The sequence below is a fragment of the Notamacropus eugenii genome, chromosome 3, assembly GCF_028372415.1.
Source record: "Notamacropus eugenii isolate mMacEug1 chromosome 3, mMacEug1.pri_v2, whole genome shotgun sequence".
NCBI lineage: Eukaryota > Metazoa > Chordata > Mammalia > Diprotodontia > Macropodidae > Notamacropus > Notamacropus eugenii.
The window spans coordinates 194,544,629-194,564,828 of record NC_092874.1 but is presented as its reverse complement, the minus strand read 5'-3'; the positions used below and the strand labels follow the sequence as shown (position 1 = coordinate 194,564,828).

At 45.0% G+C, this 20,200-nt stretch overlaps 1 protein-coding gene across 6 annotated transcripts; it reads right to left on the bottom strand.

Moving 5' to 3' along the window:
* Positions 1-41: 41 nt before the first annotated feature.
* PLEKHG6 (pleckstrin homology and RhoGEF domain containing G6) lies at positions 42-17,853 on the bottom strand. 6 transcript variants are annotated; one of them, XM_072653712.1, is made up of 16 exons: positions 17,602-17,843; positions 15,457-15,660; positions 13,670-13,825; positions 11,898-12,062; positions 11,433-11,528; positions 11,081-11,131; positions 10,438-10,587; positions 9,272-9,382; positions 8,651-8,800; positions 8,278-8,415; positions 7,910-8,029; positions 7,183-7,315; positions 6,886-7,001; positions 1,761-1,915; positions 497-1,210; positions 42-240 (listed from the first exon to the last, which is right to left on the bottom strand). In XM_072653712.1, the coding sequence occupies exons 2-16, from the start codon at positions 15,598-15,600 to the stop codon at positions 231-233; spliced, it is 2,409 nt and encodes an 802-aa protein (XP_072509813.1). In that variant the 5' UTR covers positions 15,601-15,660; positions 17,602-17,843; the 3' UTR covers positions 42-230. The 6 variants fall into 6 exon arrangements, 4 of the variants coding, with proteins under 4 accessions (XP_072509813.1, XP_072509812.1, XP_072509814.1 ...); XM_072653711.1 differs by having other exon boundaries at positions 497-1,213; positions 17,602-17,841; XM_072653713.1 differs by lacking the exons at positions 15,457-15,660; positions 17,602-17,843 and having other exon boundaries at positions 497-1,213; positions 11,898-12,112; positions 13,670-13,792.
* Between the last annotated feature and the right edge of the window lie 2,347 nt (positions 17,854-20,200).

Below are 20,200 nucleotides of genomic sequence, written 5' to 3'. Positions count from 1 at the left end.
CCTACCACTTTTCAACTCACACCATACCACTCCAGTCACTATTATCTATACAGAATTTTATTTAAGTTTAAGGAGTGTTTATGATACAAAAATTTACAGTCTTGATCCCAGACTTTATGTCATGGAGCAGATGGGTGCTTCGGTCTGGCTCTTGGGCTGAGGAGGGTGGATGACCAATGCTTCTTGGATCAGATATCCTCTAGGAGAAATCTTAGGTGTCCTGAGTGAGGCTATACCTCCCTGGAAAGAGATAGAGAAAAGGGATGAAGGGAGTGTCAATAGCAATCTAATGTTTCAAATGCATGGGAAAGGGTCAAAGAGTGAACAGGGATTAGTTAGTAGTGCAGATTCTGGCTAGAGTGCCCCTTCTCTCCCTTTGACCAACCTTTTTATCGAGCATTTCACTCTCCATATTAGCCCTCCTCGCTACTGTTATTTATAACCCTACCCTCCCCCCAAAAAACTTCATTCAAACTCTCTTCCGGGCAGTACTTACGATGTGGTTAAGGGAGTATCTAACTGTATGATTTGAGACCCACGCATCCTTTGTAGTTCGGCTACTGTCAGCTTCCGGGGCTGTCTATCCCTGGGTTCTGTCACCGTCTCTGAGACTGCATCAATTCGCTGGTTGGCCAGGTCCTCCCGGATCTCCTGCAGCATTTCTTCTGCCCGCAAGGAGGAGGACGAGGAATAGCGCTTGGGTGCCAGAAACAGAGGACTTTCTTCCTCATCTTCCCCTGAGGAGTCCCAGGGGCTCTCTCCTGCAGAATCTACCTGAGATGGCGAGAGAGGCACCTGTCCCCGAAGCCTAGCTCGGTTCAGAGTCTCCATTACTACGTCCCCTCCTGCCGAGGACCCTTCTTCTTCTTCTTCTTTCTCAGACCAGGGTGAAGGCCCCCTCCTTGGAAGGCTATGCCCTCTCTGGATAATATCCTCAGGGAGGTCAGGGGCACTCCGTCTTTGAGGAGCGTGGGGATTGGAAGACTGGAATCTTCGAGGGATGTCTCGAAGGTCCAGGGTAGAGAGGGTCAATCGGGGGTCCTGGCGGATGGCAGGTCGGCGTCTACGGATCAGTGGGGATTGGGACCCTTGTAGAGAGCCAGGTATTGTGCCATAACCACTGTCAGAACCATCATCCAGACCAGGAGAAGAGTCTTCTCTGTCTTCTGTGACCACCAGGTGAGGGACATGGGCTGAGAACTCTGACGTTCTGCTAAGGAGGAGAACAAGACCCAGGTCAGATTTTGTCTTGAAAGTTTTTGCTCCAGCTAGAAGCAATCTCCCACTACTTTGGGAAAAGAATCTCTCTAAAGAGAGACTCCTTTTCTCATGCTGGTCCCAGCACTGTGGTGAGAAAGAAAGAGTACTAGTTTGGGAGTGAGGAGACCTCTGTGACCTGGAGCAATTCACTTTGAACCTGTTTTCCTATCTATAGAATACAGGAATTTAAAGTTTCTTCTAGTAATAAAATTCTATGACTGCATAAACACATTCATCTATACTCTGAAGGTGTGAGAACTCATAATTTGTGTCTCCATCATGATTACAAAGTGCTGGTCTTACTTCCCAGGCTTACTAACCCCCTAGGCTTGTCTAATGCTCTTCAATTAATATCTGATGCAGTTACCCATCACTTAGTCTAGCTAGCTTCGGCTCCAAATACTCAGGACCCATTCCATTCCTTTTGAATGATCTGCATTACCCTTGTGGTCCCACTTCCCATAATTCTGTTGTTTGGGGATGTGGACAATCTCATCTACCTCCTCTCCAGACTGTGTTCTTCTACACTGCTCTGGGAGCTGTCAGGAGAGGGGGTTGGAGGCCTCGTGCCAGGAGACTCGATGTCCCTATATAATGCCAAGAGTTCTCTCTTCTGATGCACATATTCTTCTGTCTTTAATTTCTGCAGGGTGACCTGTTTGAATGAAAGGAGAAATAGACAAATTCAGAGTCAAAGAAAGGATCTTAAGAGGTGGAGGCAGGACTACAAAAAACACCTCTCTCCACCAGACCAATGATAGTTTTCCTTTGCCAGATCCTTCTTTGATCAATAGACTGTCTTCTGCTTGATTAACCATTTTGAGAGAAGATTGGGGTGGTATGTTCTGAATACTCAGATTTTTTTTTGAGATAGAATACCACCAAGGCTCCTAGGGGAATACTCAGATTGTTTTTTGAGATAGAATACCACCAAGGCTCCTAGGGGATGATTTGGGTTGGGGAGAGCCACCTCTAGCCTGGGAATGACAGGGGGAGAAATGTTTCCTGTTTTCTACCTCCTCTCTATTTTTATTCTCTTTTCCTCCTCCTCCTCCCTCCCCTTCCACTCTAGGTAAGCTTAACTTCCTCATTTGCCTTTAAATGAGTCAACTCTTCATCCTTTAAAAAAAAAAAAAGACACCTATTTACTCTGAAAAAACACTTTAGTTATTTCCTATATTTTTCCTAACCCTTCATTGCAAAACTATTAGAGTAATTTGTCCCTACTTCCATTCCCCTCTTGAACTCCTTGCAATCTGGCTTCTAAATCTCACCATTGTACTCAGTAGTTGGCTGTGGTCCTTCCTTCTTGTTCTCGAAGAGGACTAAAATGACATCACTATGCTAGAGTCAAGTTTCGACCCTAGTTCTGTATTCTACTGTGACTGATCAAACTAATATGAGCTCAGAATGTTCTACCACAGGTCAGGCACAAATAGTCCGTGTGAACATTTGGGGTGGATACTCTAAATCTGCGCATCCTGCATTTCCTTTGAGCTGTTTCAATTCTGCTTTGCTCACAGAGCACAGCACCATCTCTGATGTGGGAACGAATGCCATGCTGAGCAGTCCTGTGCCAGTGTCTCCCATGTCACACAATCAATTACAAAATTCTTAAAAGAGACCTTGAGACCTTGTATCACTTCTTCTGACCACCATGCAAACTCTTGCCCTATGCGAGTTCTCCAGAAAATAGTCTTTTTGGCAAGCGTACATTTTGCATTCGAACAACATGGCCAGTCCATCTGAGTTGTGCTCTCTGAAGCAGAGTTTGAATTCTTGGCAGTTTCGTTTGAGTAAGGACCTCAGTGTCTGGTACCTTATTATAATTTTCAACCACACTCAATACTTTCTCTGTGGCATCTAGGTGACCCAATAGATAGAGCCCTGGACCTGGAGTTAGGCAGACCTGAGTTCAAATTCAGCCTCAGATACTTCTGACTAGCTTTTCTGTAGGCAAATCACTTAACTGCTCCCTCCCCCAGTGTCCTCATATATAAAATGGGGATGATAATAATAATAACGGCTCCTACCTCTCAGGGTTATTGTAGGGACAAAATGAGATAATATTTGTAAAGTACTATGAAAATCTTAAAACACTATGTAAATGCTAGCCATCCCCATGATCAGCAATGGCTCCTTCATTGCCTAATGGTCTTTCGCAGTTATCTTCCTTGGCCTTTTCTCAGCATTTGATACTCTTGTCTTCTGTAGTACTATTGTCTCTTGGATCTGCTTCTACCAAGTTGACCATTCCTCAGTTCTTATTTATGGTGTGACCCTTTTTCTCCCACCCCCTAAATGTGAGCATCTCCCAAGTGTATGTCCTTGTCTATCTTTTCTCTAGTCTTTCCCTTGCCAAAAACATTCATTCCTATTGCTTCAATTGCTTTCTCTTATGTAGACAATTCCCAAATCTTTATGTCCAGCCCCAATCACTTCTTTAACTGCTTCTGAAACTGAGTTGGATTAAATGACCCTTGAAGCCCCTTCCAACTCGACATTCTGTGTGGGTGTGATCTGCAACAGATCCTTGGAATATCTCTTCATGTAGATTTTCCACATGTATCTCAAACTCAACATTTTTGAAACAATTCACTTTCTAATAAATTCTAAACTAACTCTTTCTGATAACTTGGGCACAAAAATCTTTGAATTATCTTTAACTCTTTTTCCTTCTTAACATTCAGTTAGCTTCCAAGTCTGGTTCATTGCATTTCTGATATCTCTCCCCACCAGTTCCCTCCTCTCCACTCACAAGGCTACTACCCTTGGTAAAGTACAGAAATAGAACTTTGTAGCCATACTTTGGCTGGGGGTCGGGGAGGTGGGTGAAAGAGAAACTAATAACATTATTATAGAATGACATGCAGTGGGGCTGAAAATATGTGTCAGGGGATACTGTCCCTACGCCCACTTGAAGATCTGAAATGGTCACCACTCTGGTTAACTACCACCTAGTTAAGGCCCACAACTAATTATATTGTACCATGATTCTTTGATACAATGTCTATATGATACATTAGCATTTGATACAATCCTTAAATATAACAATAGACTTATTTGTTTGTACGCTTATTGTATCCCACGGCTTGATTAACTGATAAGATCTTTGAGAGAAGAGACTGTCATTTTCATCACTCTATCTCCAGCACCTAACCAGAATGTCTTGTACATTTAGCAGCTTCATTTAGCTGATAAATTAATGCTGGATAAACTGAAATGCTGAACAACTTCCTCATCTATGTATTCATTCCTTAATTGGTATATCTAAATATCTCTCTTCTTCCGCTTGCCAGTACAGTATATATCTACATTTCTGGGCCCAGAATTCTATCTTTTCTCCAAAAATGGCTATTTGTGAAACTTCTAGAGACATAGTTTCTGTGCAATCAATCATTTTATTAATAATGCTAGCATTATTAATAAAAGGATGGTCATTTGGCTTTCTCTCTTAGACCAAAGACCCCTCGTAGAACCCACTCACTGCTTATAGGCCCTTGGATGAGTAAACCTTCCTGAGGGTGGAAATCAACTCTAACTGGTTAACAATTAGTGAGAGAATCAATATTCTGGTGAGAGGTGGACCTATTCTGATGAGAGCCTGCTGTACATGACTGATCAGTCAGTTTTGGTCAAAGAGAATTATCTGTATCCATATGCACATTTTCCCAGACCTGTCTGAATAAAACACAATGGACTGGAATCCATCAGTTCAACTCACTTTACCTTTTGAACAGATGTGAGTTCTCCCCCTCAGTATTAGTCCTGCATTTCAAAGGCTGCCTGAGTAACCACCTAGAGGGGCTGATTTCTGAATGAGGAAGTAGAGGAAGTAGAAAAGGGGAAAAATCTTGGTCCTAATTCAATAATTACTTATTAAATACAAGAGAAAAGCAATTATTTCTCTCCTATCCCTACCTGATAATTCAGTATCTGTCAGTACCTAGGTTAGGTAAGAAAGCTTGGGGCCATCTTATCTGTTCTTTCATGTTCTTACTTTGAAATCTAGGTGAGGTCTGCAGTATCCTCTGTTTTCCCTGTTACTTTTGAGGTCTAGGTGATCATTGCTTCATGGCTGGATTAGTCCTTTGTAATTGACCTCTCAGCCACAGGTCTCTCTCTCTCACTCTAGTCCACCTAACATATGCAGTTGCCTGGCAAATCTCTCAAACACTGATTTCATTGTGTTACTCCTTTTCTCAAGACTGTGCAAGGTCTCTTTATTTTCTACCATTGCTTACAAGCCTAAATTCTTTCCAAGCCATCCATTTGTTACCTGTCCCCGATCTATCTGCACAACTGTTTCTTCCCACTACTCCCTGCTACGTGACCTTCCCTCCCATCAAGCCGGTGTCCTCCTTCTCTATCATACGTTGCTCACTCTGCTTTTGCTCACACTGTTTCTGCTGCCTGGGATGCTGTCTCCTGATCTAAATCCTACTCAACCTTCAAGACCCAATTCAGATCTTAACCTCTTCCATGAAGCCAGGAGAGAATAGGACAAGATGATTTCTATGGCCTTTTCCAGCCCAATATGGGTAGCTAGGTGATGTGGTGGATCAAGTGCTGGGCCTGGAGTCATCTTCTTGAGTTTAAGTTTGGTATCAAACACTTCCTAGTGGTGTGACCCTGGGCAAGTCACTCCACCCTGTTTACCTCAGTTTCCTCATCTGTAAAATAAGCCAGAGAAGGAAATGGCAAACTACTCCAGTATCTTTGTCAGAGTCTGATACAACTGAAAAAGACTGAACAATAACTGAAATTCTGGCTCTAAATCCTATGATTTTTAGAGCCAGTATGGAATGATGGAAAGAACCTCGGACTTGGAGGAAGACAACGTGGCTATCAGAGAAGGCTGCCAGCTACGTGCTGGACCTGGAGTCAGGAAGATCAGAATTCAAATCTGGTCTCAGGCATTTTCTAGCTATGTAACCCTGCACTAGATCACTTAACCTCTGTCTTCCTTAGTGTCCTCATCTGTAAAATGGGAATAATATTAGCAACTAACTTCTATGATTATTGTGAGGATAAAAATCAGATAATATCCATAAAATGCTTTGCAAATGTTAAAGTGCTATATAAATGATATTATTATATCTCCTCTCTGAGCCTCAGTTTCCTCATCTGTAAAATTACGGAGTTGGACTGGATCACTAAGATCTCTTCTGTCGCCACAAATGGATGGTTCTATAAGCCTCTTTGACTACCCCAGCTCGCACTTTTCTTTCTCTGAAATGTCTAGTGTATTCGTATCAAGTAGTTCAGCCTTTTTGAAGTATGTAAGTTCTGTCTTAGATCCGCTAGATTATAAACTCTTTGAGGACAAAGATTACAGCCTATATTTTATTTAATTGGTGACTCTCCCCGTTCTGTTTCATGCATCACTGAGCAAATCACATCTCATCCAGAAGAGCCAGCACCCTAGGAGTCTAGAAACTAGTTATAGCAACTAACCTCTCTAACCCTTCTCTATGAGATAGTACCTGTACCCTCGGTCTTTCCTTTTCTCTCTCCCCTCCTCCCTCTCTCTCCTTTCCCCTCTTCCTGCTCTGTTTCTCAGCCCCAGTAGATCTCTCCATATGCCTTGCACCCACTCTACTCTGGGCTGTACCCAGTGACTACCTGGGCCTCCTGTATCTTCTCTAGCCAACGAACGCAGTCATTTGGACTGGGACAATGGAAAACAAGGGCACTGGAGACACACTGGAACTCAGTAAGGTGGATCATCAGGAAGCTGTCTGGGATTGAGGAAAAAATAGGAAATGTAGGGAGGCAGAGGGGAGGCTGCTTCCCTCTCCTGTTCCCTGGCTCCCTTCATCCCCCACCCCCCATTATTGAACCAAAGGGAAGAGGAAGCAGGAAAGATTAAGGTAAAAGGAGGAGGAGTACAGGAGAGGGGTTAGGGTAGGAATGACATACTGGGGTCTCGAAGAGCTTGACACACAAGCTTCTCCAGCATGAGGGGTGGGCGGATGACCTTAGCCTTGTCTGCCTTGCGCTGGGGTTTGGTGACCAGAACCACATCGGAGAATAGGAACAGGTACGCGTCCAACTAGGAGCAGGTAGGTAGAGAAACAGTGATAAGCTTGATATAGGATGGTGGGAAAGATGATGGGTTGAGGGAACTCTGGGTGAGAGTATACATGACAAAATGCGCCCAAAGAGACAGCAAGCACAGCTCAGAGGACCAGAGGAGACTTTTAGAGCTGGAATGGACCTTGGTCCAATCTAATCCATACATTTTACAGATGAAGAAATAGGGCAAGTGAAATCCAGAAACTCTGAGCCCAAAGTTCACGCAGCTTGTTAATAGCAGAGTTAGGGAGGGAATAAAACCCAAGTCTCATGACTGAGGTCCAAAGCACATGGGCACACAGTCCAATGTCTATGTCACATAGTGATAGACTCAGAAACATAGCTATGGATGCACAAAGACTTTGAGAGTCCCTGAGGCCCTTTCTGCCCCATTTTGCAGCTCTCTTGCCCTCCATTCCTATCTTCTCTGTCTTCTACTCCTTCTTTCCATGCCCCAAGCCTCTCCATCCTTCTTGCCCTCTCCCCATTCTTACTATCTTCTCCCAAGTCTATTCCCCTAGTTCCTTTATTTGTTCTCTCCCTAATCCCCAGTCTCTGCCTTCTCCCTCACCTTTCCCTCTCGTCCCTCCTTCATTCGAACGGAACCCTCTAGTAGAAGCTTTCGGGTGTGTTGGTGGTCAACCCCCAGCATGGGGGTGGTCAGATCTAGGTTAGAGAAGGGACGCAGGTTCTAGGAAGAACAAGGAGACGGTATTATTGGATGAGGCACATGACCCTAAACTCCAAGGAGACAAATATCAATCCTCTTTGTCTGTCTTCTCTCCCCATCCTCTATGCCTGATCTGGAATAATTTCATGCTTCTTATTTCCTGAAGCTGCCTTTTCCCTTAGCCTCCTCCTTTTGCCCATCCCCCACCCCAATCTCCTTCCCTCTCTCCCAACTCTCTGCCTGTCTGTCTGTCTATTGGGCTTTCTTACCTTCTCCACCTCCTCAGTGGATGGTTCCAGCACTTCATAGGGCCCAATGCGTTGGGCAGCAGCTGCCAAACTGTCATGATCCTCCCCCTGACGCACTTGGCTATTGATGTGGTGTAAGAAAGCCTCCACAGAAGAAATCTAGACCCAGCAAGAAGACTGTCATGGTTCAGCCCACCCTGGCTCTGCCAGTCCTCCCTCAAAGAATGACCAGAGACATAGAATCATAGCATAGAGAATCAAGAAATGTTGCACAATCATAGGCTGCTAGAGCTAGACTAACCACTTCATTTTAGAGATGGAGAAACAGACTTTTCTCAGGATGTTCCAGAGACCCCTTAAACTCCCTGGAAAACTTCCCTTTGCTTATCCTTACCATGGCACCGAGAACATCCTGGACCTGGGGCTCAGGGGTCTTCTTAAGCACAGCCTGAAGCAACAGAGGATATTTTGTGATTCTTTGATGGGGTTTGATGAGAAGGTCACTGAGTTGCTGGCGTCCAGACCTTTTGTGTTTCTCACACCACTGGGGTTCAGACAGAGAGAGAAAGATCAGGAGTCCAGGAAGTACCAAGGACGGAGGCAATAATAATTATAAAAGAATAATTTCCACCAAGTGCCTGAGGCTCCAAAGCACTTACATCCTTTCCTCCTTAATAGAGCCTGGGACAGCTAGGAGGTGCAGTGAATAGAATACTGACCCTGGAGTGTCAGGAGGATCTGAGTTCAAATCCAACCTCAGACACTTAACACTAGTTGTGTGACTTTAGGCAAGTCACTTAACCCTAACAGCCTTGCCTTCCCCCCTCAAAAAAAAAAAAAAAAAAGATGAATAGAGCCTTAGGTCCCTCTCTTGGAGAGGAGGGATGGCTGTTGAGTACCCCCCTGGAACAACCAATAAGAGTCCTTCCAATAGGTAGACACTCTCCTACCTTCTGTCATGCCCCACCCCCCACCCTTCTCCCCCCACAATGGCTTCCTTCGTGGACTAACACACCTGCACATAAGTATGGAAGAGAGGGTTGTTTTCCTGCTGTTCCCGAGCATAGGCCATGGTCTGCTTGACATGAAGACAGTACTGTATATATGGCTGGAATCGCTGACTAAACTTGGAGTGTTGGTGGATGGGAGCATAGAGGAAGGTGGTAGAGAAAAAAAATGATTAACTTCAGACATTGTCTGTGGAGATTGGTGGGTGGTGGGTGGTGGTGGTGGTGGTGATAGCATCACTTGGTCCTCAGACAGACCCATAGTCAAGGCTTAGGCCAAGCCCCATCTTCTAGCATCCCATTCATGTTGGAATTTTTGAGCAAGCTTGGTGCATAGAGCTGTGGGAATACTTTTTGTGTTATGTCCCTCACTAGCATTATAGAAGAAGTGTGCGTTCCGCTTATCACCTCTCTGTTTTTTCCAGCTATGGTCCCTGCTGTCCCTTCCACATCGATAATGAAATGGAAATTCTTATCAAGTGAGGAGAGAGGGGGAGGTTGCCATTTCTCCACTGGAGGCAAGTGAGACCTCAGGGGAAGCCCAGCAGATATCTCTTCTTGTAGGTAGAAGACTTGAGATTTCTGGAAAGGACTGCTATGATTTTCCCCATAGCTGTTATGCTATCCTTCAGGTAGGATGTGCAGAGTCTGTTCTGGCAAAAACTCTGTTCCGGCACATTTGTCTCTGGGACTTTTGTCCCCTCCCAGTGGCTTCTCCTCTCTTTGCATCAAAGCAAAAATGTCAGGTGCTTGTTTCCTTCTATAATCTATTCTTGTTTTCAGCAAGCTGTCAATGAATCCTCCTAAGTTTTTAAATAAATTATTAAGAGGTTTTCTTAAAAAGGGCTTAAGGTATGATCCCTTTTAGGACTATTGTCATTTTACTATGAGGCACCTAAAGACCCCCATACCTAAAAGACCTGAAGAAATGAAGTGAGAATGATAGAACAGCAGTGGGGTTGATAGTTTGAGATGGAATCCTGTTCTGTCCCTTGTGCCTCTTCAAACCATAGTGTAGTTTAAATCATATAGTCTCTAACCACCTGATGATCTGACTCAGGGCTCAGGATGGAAAACTAACAGGAGGGGTCAACATGCCAGCTACCATCTGAAGTCCTCAAGCACCTGCCTGATCTGAAAGTACCCTTTCCCCCCATTCCCAGCCAGTGCTCACTGTCAGGAAGCCTTCTTTCAGGTTGAGAGGGTCCAGAGGCTGGCCGGAGACACGAGTCTTCTCCAGGGTAGGCCTTAGCACCTCCTCCCAGAAACTCTGATGGGCTCGGATCAGGTTTGGTACATTTCCAAACAAGGACTCAACTATAACCTTGAAAAAAGGAATGGAGATTTATCAGGGCTTCTGTTTTCAGCACCCACCCCTCCCCCAAGCATATAGTAATTGAATAGCATTGATGATCTGTGGGTGGGAATCCCTAATGGAAATTGGCAGCAAGTAGAAAGAGAACCAGACAGTAGGCCTGAAATATGAATAGCTCTGCTTTTTTCCCTCCTCATGTTCTCATCACCTAGGGTTGGTATGGTTAAGAAAGGAGCTAAAAGGAGTTTTGGCTGCAGGTAGGGACTGAGAGTTCTCTGCACCTGGGGAGGTGGAGGACAGAAGGGGCTTAGAAAGGCAAGAACTCTGGGAAAACGGCATTAGGTGAGGAGCTGAAGGTATCCCTTCTATGACTGATGGTTGTGGCAGGTGGGAGGGGAACCATTTTCACTACTAGAATTCAGTGTTTAGGGCTGTGCCAGGCCATGACTACATCTGCTACCCACCAAGGCCACCCAGCCCTGCATTCAAGCGCCATACTCACTTCTGTTAGAAGCCCCACTCTTTGTAGATTTAGTAGACCAGCAGCCAGAAGCTAGGCAAAGAAAGACAGAGACTAGGAAACACAGACCTCTGAAGCATGAATCTCCACACATTTCTCATTACCTTGCATCAAATAGCTCTGATCCCCTCACCCCTTGGCTTATCAATCTGAGGTCAGGGAATATAAACCCAATATAGATATTCTCCACAATTCCCATCTTTACTCATCTTCCTCCTTTTTGGGACCTTGCAGTTGAGGGCAGGGGGAGAGCTGAGGAAAGGTAGAGGATGCTGGTCAAAGTTGGTGAGTTGGAGGAAACCCATGGGTGGGGAAGGGTCCTGGGAAGGCTTACGTCAGTCATGATCTTCAGCTTTCGAACATAGCACAGTTCTGTGGTCATTAGCTCCCAAAGGGCCTCCTGTTGGTGACAGAACTCCCGGCTCATCTCCTGGGGATGGATGAGGTCAAAGGGCTGGCTCAGTAAGAGGCTGGAGGAGATGGCAGTGGGGGTGGGGTGGGGCAAGGAAGGAAGGAAGGACAGACAGGCTCTCCCAACCAGGATTCTGCTTCTTTGGGTCACCTTTTCTTAGAAGAGTGTGTGTGTGTGTGTGTGTGTGTGTGTGTGTGTGTGTGTGTGTGTGTGTGTGTGTGTGCATGCATACTCCAGTATGTATGCAGGTCTGTATTCAGGAATGAACGTGCATGTCTGTGATTGTGTATACATATATGCATATATGTATACATATAAGTATGTATGCATATAAGTCTTCATGGATATAAGTGCACAGGTATTTCGTGTTCCTAGCCTTATCCTTACCTTATGTCCAGGTACCAGTTCTTTCCAGGATTTCTCGATTGTCAAGCCGCTATCCCCACCCTCTCCAATCTCCCAGTATCTCCGGTCTTCAGGGGGCAGACGGGGCATCCCGAACATGCTGAATGTATGCAGCCTCATCTCTAGCTGTTGGGCCTTGGCCACCTCCTGGGTGACATAGAGGTGAAGGTCAGGGCGAGAGCCCATGCGCAGAGTACCTAAACTGAGCAGTGGAAGGCCTTAGGGTAGAGTCATTGGCATTGGAGGGAGTAGGGGCAAATTCTAAGATTTAAAGCATGGTAGTAGGAATATGGCCAGAGGGGTCCCCTATCCTTCAGGCCCCCTCAGAGATGTTCAGACTGCACAGAGGGAGCTCTCTGGATGATTTAGACAGATCCCAAAGTATCTAGGGACCCTGCTTCTTTCTACCTCATAGAATCAAGGCAGCAGAGTTGGAAGGGGCGTTAGATCCTGTTTCATCCAACAGGTCCTTTGGACAGAAGAGGAACCTGAGACCCACTGAGGTAAAATGACTTGCTCGGGTTCACTAAGATTCAAAACCATAGCCATAATTAGAACTCGCATCTTCTAATTTCCTATCCAGGAGTTTTTTCAATATTTCATCATGTCATTCTTTCTTTTATTTTCTTCTACTACTTTCTAGTTTTTTCCCCTTGAAGACACTTTTATTCCCTCCCTCACAGGGCTGTTGTGAGGATAAAATGAGATAATATATGTAAAACTTACAGATGATGTAGTTAAATTATGAGAGAATATATATTAAAAATAATAGATAAATACCAGTTATTTTTGTCATTACTATTCTCAAAATTGGGGTTAACAAATAATCACGTGCAGTATATGGTTCCCTTTCTTTCTTTCCCTAATACCCTCAAAAGTCTGCACTAGGAAATTGGGAGAGATTCCGGATGCAAATTGCACTCCATCCATGAATGGTGAATTTGGAGTCAGAGAATTCAGTCAGACCCAGACTCTGCCACTTATTACTGCCTAACCTTGAAAACTACTTGACCTCACGGTCGCTTTGGCTCCCTCATCTGTAAAGTGAGGAGGTTATGGTAGATGACTTCTCTGGTCCTTCCCAACACTAAATCTATGATCCGTTACTTAGCAGATAAATTATAAGGATTGGTTTAAGATCCATAGAGAGTAAGTGACTTACTCAACATCACATCGCAACAAAGTGTCAAAGATTAGATTTGCACATGAAAGTCTAACTGGACTAGGATACGTATTTGTAACAAAATGACTTGGCCTATAGAATTTCTTTTCTTTTCTTTTCTCTTCTTTGTTTGCTTGCTTCTGTCTTCTTCCTTCCTACTTCCCTCCCTTCCTTTCTTTCTCTTTCTTTCTCTCTTCATTCCTTTTTCTTTCTCTCTCTTTCTCCCTGTCTTCCTTTCTCTTTCTTTGTTTCTCTCTGTTTCTCTTTCTCTCTCTTTCCTTCTTTCTTTTTGTCTTCTTCCTTCCTACTTCCCTCCCTTCCTTTCTTTTTCTTTCTTTCTCTTTCTTTTCTCTTTCTTCCTTCCTTTTTCTCTTCCTTTCTTTCTGTTTCTTTCTCTTCCTTCCTCCCTCCCTTCCCCTTTGCCCCTCCCTCCCTTCTTTCTTCCTTTCTTTTTCTCTCTCTCTTTCTTCCTTTCCTCCTTTCTTTCTTTCCTTCTTTCTTCTTTTCTTTCTTCATTTCTTCCTTCTTCCTCCTCTGTATTAGGAATTTTCTAGGACAGCAAAGAAGTAAAATTCAGGAAAGGGTCCTTTACCTTGATTTTGGGGGAGTTTAAAGGGCCAGATCCAAAATATCCACCATATTTTTTCTCAGCCTCTGAGTCTTTCAGCCTCAGTGGTGATAAGCCTCTGGAGTGGGCAGAATTCTTGGTGAAAGAGACAAAGTCCTGCAGTCGGTGGTGAGAGGAATCCTAAGAGAGAAGAGGGAGTAAGAAAGGGGCATTTCTGGGCATGTTCATCAGGGGCAGCAAGGATTCTTGCTGTCAAGCTTTTGCTCCTGGTCACACCCTCTCCTGTCCCTCTACTGAGGCTCTGTTTCCCTAAACCACTTCCCCCCTCAAACAAGTTTGGTGTGGTGGCCCCTCCCAGCTTTGAGTCACAGAGGGTGATGCCAGAGAGACTTGGCCGAGCAGGGGCATGTTGGCCTGGCATTCAGAGTAGGCCCTGGGGCAGAAGTTGATGCCTCTTCTGGAAGCCCAAGCACATGCATGTATACATGCAGGTACTTGTATAATACCTACAACCTTCACACAGGTGGGCTCATGCCACCATGTGATATCATTTCACACGGACAACTTCACCATTGTGTTCCATACAATCTTGCACTGGCATGACTATAATGCCTTCATTCAACTTCATGTGCTTGTCCCATAGTGCACCTTGATCCTGCATGTTCATACTTTACCTTCTTGTTCATGTATGTTCACACTTGCCATATACATCACCCTCTATATGTGTGTTCACACATGCATGTGCATGTGCAGAGACTATTTATGGTCTATATCCTACCTTGAGTGGGAAAGGACTGCCCTTCCCTGGGCAGGTTCAACCACATTCTTCTTGCCTACATGTGGCCTGAATCATATCTCCTTTCCTCCACCCCTTCCCTAGGCCACATGCACACCCCTTCTCCTTCCCTCAGTTTGAGCCCTCAAGAGGTGCCCTGGAGCCCTCACTCTCTAGGAAGCTGAAATTTGAGGAAGCATCATGGTATAGTGGAGAAGAGTGAGGGGTGGCATCAGGAGAGACAGGGATTAAAATCTGATCTCTGACACTGTGCCTGAGGACAAATCACTGCAACCCGTCAAACCTTAGTTTCCACATCTGTAAAATGGGGATAATAATAGCACCTACCTCACAGGATTGTAGTGAGGCTCAAATATGGTGACAAATGTGAATATCATCTTGACAACAAAAGAAGAGAAGAAGTGAGGGGAAGATGGTGAAAGAAGGGAAGGAGGGTGGGAAGAAAGAAGAATGGGGAAATGAGAGTGAAAGAAAGGTCAAGGAGGGGAAATAGAGCAAAGGAGAAGAACACAGAAGAGAATGGAGGAAGAGAAGGAGGAATGAGGGAAGGGAAGGAGGATAAGAAGCTGGGACTGAGGAAGAATCAGGAACCTAAACAATCCCCTGTCCCACATCCCCACCACTACCCTAGTGCACTCAGCGAAGTGGGAGAAAGTTTACCTTCCTTTGGGAAAATGAGAAAAAATTAATAACCAAGATTTATAAAACTCTTTAAAGTTTGCAGGTCTACTTTTTATCTTATTTGATCCTCACAACAACCCTGTGAGATAGGTGTTATTATATATATAATATGTATATTATTATGTATTTCCATTTTACAGATGAAGAAACAGGCTACATAGAAAAGGTGGAACACAAAGATGGGAAGAGCACCCTGGAGCAGTTTACACCTGTCCAGAAAAGAAGTAGTTAAGAAACTTTCATTAGATTACTCTGCCTTCTCGCCTGTTAATACTCAGGAAGGTGGAAAGGGGGCAAGAGGGGAGGGCAGGGGAAGGGAGAACCAAACTCTCACCTGGTGATTAGTCCTTTGAAGGTACAGGTTCTTGGGGTTTCTATTGTTTGGGGCCCTGTGGAGTCTTCCCCCGTAGGTTTCAATTCGAGAGGCCACCAATCCATGGACCAGGTGGCCCTCATCTGGGGTGCTGAATCCCTTCATACCCTGTGCTTTTGGTCATCTCTGAGGTAGCATGGCTGAGAAAGGAGGCATCACCTGAGGCTGCGACAGAAGGGAAAAAAAGAGGTCAGTCTCATAGCAGATTTTGGTGTGGGGATGTGTATGTGAAAGGCATGAAACACATGCAGAGAGGCAGACCGAGACAGAGACAAAAAGAGAGAAAGACAGAGAGACAGAGACAGAGAGTGAGAGTGAGAGAGGCATAGAGAGACAGAGACAGAGAGACAGAGAAGCAGAGACAGAGACACACACACAGAGTGCCAAGAATAGGGGTCCTTAACGTCTGATAGAGGAGCATAAGGAACACCATCCTGGGGAGTGGGGTAGGGAGCTAAGGCCCAAAGCAAAGTTTTTTTTTTGGGTAAGATTGGTATGTGTTTGACAGGTCATGGAAGGGATGGGCGTGATCATAGTGGTCTGTGGCTGACCAGTTAGTATATGCATGAGGGGGTGTTTGTTGACACTGGTGAATAGAGGACACTTAGGTATGTATGTGTGAGCAGGTCATGTATATAGAAAAGTCCTTCTTTGGGAGGTGGAGGAGGATGAAAGGAACACAGACATGCATATATAATACATAAATAGATATATGTTTATATGCATACATATACACATAACAAAACAAAAATACACAGGGCAAAGTCCTCCAATCCTGTTCTAATTTAGGAGCAAGACCTTGCCTCATTGGGGAGTGGTGGGTTCAGTGACTGGTCTAGCTTTCTCTTCTTATGGCCCATCCTCCAACAGGATACTCCTTCCTGGATCCTAGACCCTTTTCCCTTGGTGTCATCTTATACTTTCTGCCCCTATATTCTTAGGTAAAAGCCACAGGGAGAACAATACTATGGGGTGACTGGATTAAGAAGACCAAGTAGCAGTACTCAGGTGAAAGTTCTCAGAAAGGGCAGAGGAGAAGCAAGGAGACTGGAGGGTGGCGGGGGGGCGGGGGGGGGCCGGCGGAGAGGAGGATGAGGAGTGGAGACACATGCAAAGGAAACTGGAAGGTGAGGGTACTGGGAGGGAGGTATTGTGGGAGTGTACCCTATTTCACACCTGACCCCCTCCCCTGAAGAAAGACCTGCTCTCCCAGATGTATTGGCTCAGAATCCTGGTGATTCTCCCAGATTTACTGGCTCAGAGCCCTGGTGATTCTCCTTCTCTGTCTCTGTCTCCCTCTCCCCTCCTCTGCCCCATCCACTGACCAAGCAGAATTTTGTAACTTTTTTGGGTGTATCCTGGGGCCCTTTTAACAGCTGACAAAAACCATAGAGTCCTCAGAATAATGTTTCTTAAGAGAATAAAATAAAATATATAGAATTACAAAGGAAATTGACTTTGTATTGAAATAATGCCGTAATATTTTTTTCCATCTCAGTTAATGGAGCCCTTGAAATCCACTCATGGATGAGAGCCTGGCTTCATGCACTCCTGGTTAAAATCTTCATGCTAGAGGATTCATGTGTGGGAGTGGGAAGGTCAGGCTAAGAGACTGTGGGAGCAGAGAATCGAATCATGACTACTTCTGTCTGCATCCTTTTCCCCTCTTTCTTCCTCAAGTCTGCAAACCCTTTTCATTTGCTTCTTGGCTTCCTGGGAGCTTTCCATAGTGCCGATCTCCCAAGCCCCCAAACTGTCTCCCCCTCTTATCCTCACTCCTCATCTCTAGCTTGTTTTTTCCTCAAATCTCTTGCCTCCCCTCTTTTCTCCTGAGCTTGAACCTTTCTGTTCCTAGTTTCCTGGACTCTGTGCCCTGCACCGGACCGGCCTCCCCATTCTCTCTCCTCCCAGTGCCTTCCTTGCCTTCCCCAGAGCTGTCACCTGCTCGCTCTGTTCTGGGCACCTCCTCCCCTCTTAATCCTTGTGCCCCCAGGGCCTTGGCCTTGGGGCCCTCCATTTCACCGCCCCTACCCCTGCTGGTGCCCACACCTGCCCCTGCCCCCACCCTCACTGCCACTCCATTTGTTCCATCCCTCCTCCTCTAACCTTTTCCCCCAGGTGTTCCAGCTCCTGTTGCTCCTCCAGGCGTTTCCTCCAATCCACAGGTCCCTGGATAAGGTAGCAGGGCCAGTCCAGACACCTGGTCCGGCAGGCACTGGGAAAGAGCAGACCTGCTGGCACTGGGAGCAGAGCTGGTGTCAGGCCCGGGAGGCCAGGAAGGAAGAAAGGGAGGGGCTCGGCTACTGTACCGCCCAGCCTCCTCAGGACTGGGACGGTGCATGTACTCTGTGGGAGGTTTCCCTGAGTTTCCACCCAGCAGTTTACTCACTGTCCTCTCTACTTTCTCTCCCATCAAGATATTGTAATGCACAGTTGGACACTCCTCCTCTGTCAATTTCTACTGTACACTCTTAAAAGGGAACCTCTTCCAGGCACAGCTAAATTAATTACTTAAGTACTGTGGGGCTCCCTGTGTCTTTCTTCATGATCCGTAATGTACATCCATATACACCCCCACGGATCCGCAGATGGGAACCACATGAAAGATTATTGTTATTATTAATTACCACAGTGTTAATTGCATCATTATCACTACAACTACCACTTCTAATTTTTTTTTTAAACCAAAGAAGCCCCTAAAAGTCATGGGACACATACAAAGATAAACAACTCGAGGTGATCATGGGAAATGAAGAGGCAACTAGTGGAAAAAGATACCCAGAATACAGATTTTCTCTTTAATCAAGCATATATAAAACTTGAGAGTTATTCCTAATCTCTGTTAATTTTCATTGCACACTCATATGGTTTTCCTTTCAAAAAGATTTCACTTTACGGGTGGGATCTATATTCAAGGGTGGCTTATGTTTGAATCAATAAAATAATTCTCATTTGGACTTTGGGAGTTCCTAAATGGATGATGCTCCTCAGATATTCCAGTGTAGTCATTGGTGGTAATCTCGTGGTAACTCCAGACCCTGTGAAAAGTAACATAGTAAATATCATGATAAATGCCTAACAGGGTCCTCTAGGGAAGACCTCCTTGGGGCAAGGAGGATAAAGCCATGACCATAGGACACAATTCTGGTTGAACTCAGTGTCATGAGGAAGGGCAAGATACTTCCCTTATCTGGCCCTGCCAATTTCCCCCACTTGTCATGACACTGAGGCACATCTTCTAAATAGAAAGAGGTATGTAAAGACCATGAGGATAGGAGGATGGGACCTGGGTATCTCCTGTCCTCAGCCTCTGAAGAGTTAACTGTTGGGCTTGCTTGGCTATGGAGTCCAAAGTGTGATCCTTATCTCTGAGGATGTCCCGAGCTTGCCTCCTCCACCCTGGTGCTGGGGAGAGGGCAATTTGATCAGACATTGTTCCTGGACTCTGCCCCTGGGGATGGAATCTTATATGGCCTTGTGCCAGGTGGCGGTTTCTTTCCCCCATCCCCAAGAGACTGGGTTTAGGCTGAAGCCCAGATAGGCAATATCCTCAAATCCTAGATAGATGGAAGGGGGATCCTACTCCACATACAAAGATCATCCCTGATTCTCTTGAAAGGACTTTTTGCTGCTTGGGATATCCCTCCTCTTTCCTGTCTGCCTCCTCCCAAGTTCTGCTCAAGATACTCCTCCAGGAAGTCTTCTCTGATTAACCTCACTGGCTTTGGATTGGTCTTTCCACCAGTATTCACAGACTTAGTAACCTCTGCCCTGTTAACCTTTCCTTGGTGCATTCTTTTGGGACTCACAGGACTCCTTGAAGCAGCCTTGGTAAGAAAGGCAGGAGTATAACATCCTGCTAGGCCTGAGTGGATCTCAAGTGATGGTTACATTTCAGTCACTTTATGAAAGGTGTCAAAGAGTAGTGGATAGAGTACAGGCTTGAAGTCAGGAAGATCTGGATTTTGCAGTGTGACTCTGGGGAAGTCACTGAACCTAAGCCTCAGTTTATCCATAAAATAGGAGTAAAAATTCCTGTATTGTCTGTCTCACAGGATCTTTGGGAGGCTTAAATAAGTGGTGTATGTAAAGCACTTTGCCACCTCTAAAGCTGCTTTTAAATGTTAGCTTTTATTACGGACATTGCAGCGTTCGGACATTTATAAAATGAGTGAATAGGACTTACTGTATTAAACAATGTATTAAACACATGGTCACCATGGCGTTGGAAAAGTCAGACCTTCAGACAGAATTTTCAGCATTGATTGGGATCAACTTCAGTCTTTCAAAATGCTGGTAGAATATTGCAGAATGGAAATCAGTATGTGAAGATCCATGTTCGCTGTGCTTACAGGAAAATCATGGATATCTTGGTGGGGAGTATTTAGGGATGATTTCTTCAGACTAAGAATGGATTGAGGGAAGTTTAATTTTTTTCTTCAAGGTCTGAGAATCAGAAAGATTATCTGAGGAAAAAAAAACTAGGTGTCTTTGTGCTGGGCCTGGGCCTTGAGTCTGGAAGACCTATGTTCAAATCCAGCCTCAGACACTTACTAGTCATGTAACCTGGACTAGTCACTTAATAGCTTATTTATCTCCACTTCTTCAACTGTAAAATGGGGATAATAATAACACCTAGCTCAAAGGGTTGTTGTGAGGAGCCAATGAAATGTTTAACACACTGCCTAGCACAGGTAGGTAACAG

Excerpts from the sequence above, each read along its gene's own strand:
- PLEKHG6 (XM_072653711.1), bottom strand. The coding sequence starts at position 15,600 with ATGAAGGGATTCAGCACCCCAGATGAGGGCCACCTGGTCCATGGATTG. Across the intron at positions 11,529-11,897 it reads AACTGGTACCTGGACATAAG|GAGATGAGCCGGGAGTTCTG; the intron begins GTAAGGATAAGG and ends ATCCATCCCCAG. Across the intron at positions 10,588-11,080 it reads GAGTGGGGCTTCTAACAGAA|GTTATAGTTGAGTCCTTGTT; the intron begins GTGAGTATGGCG and ends CCTTTTTTCAAG.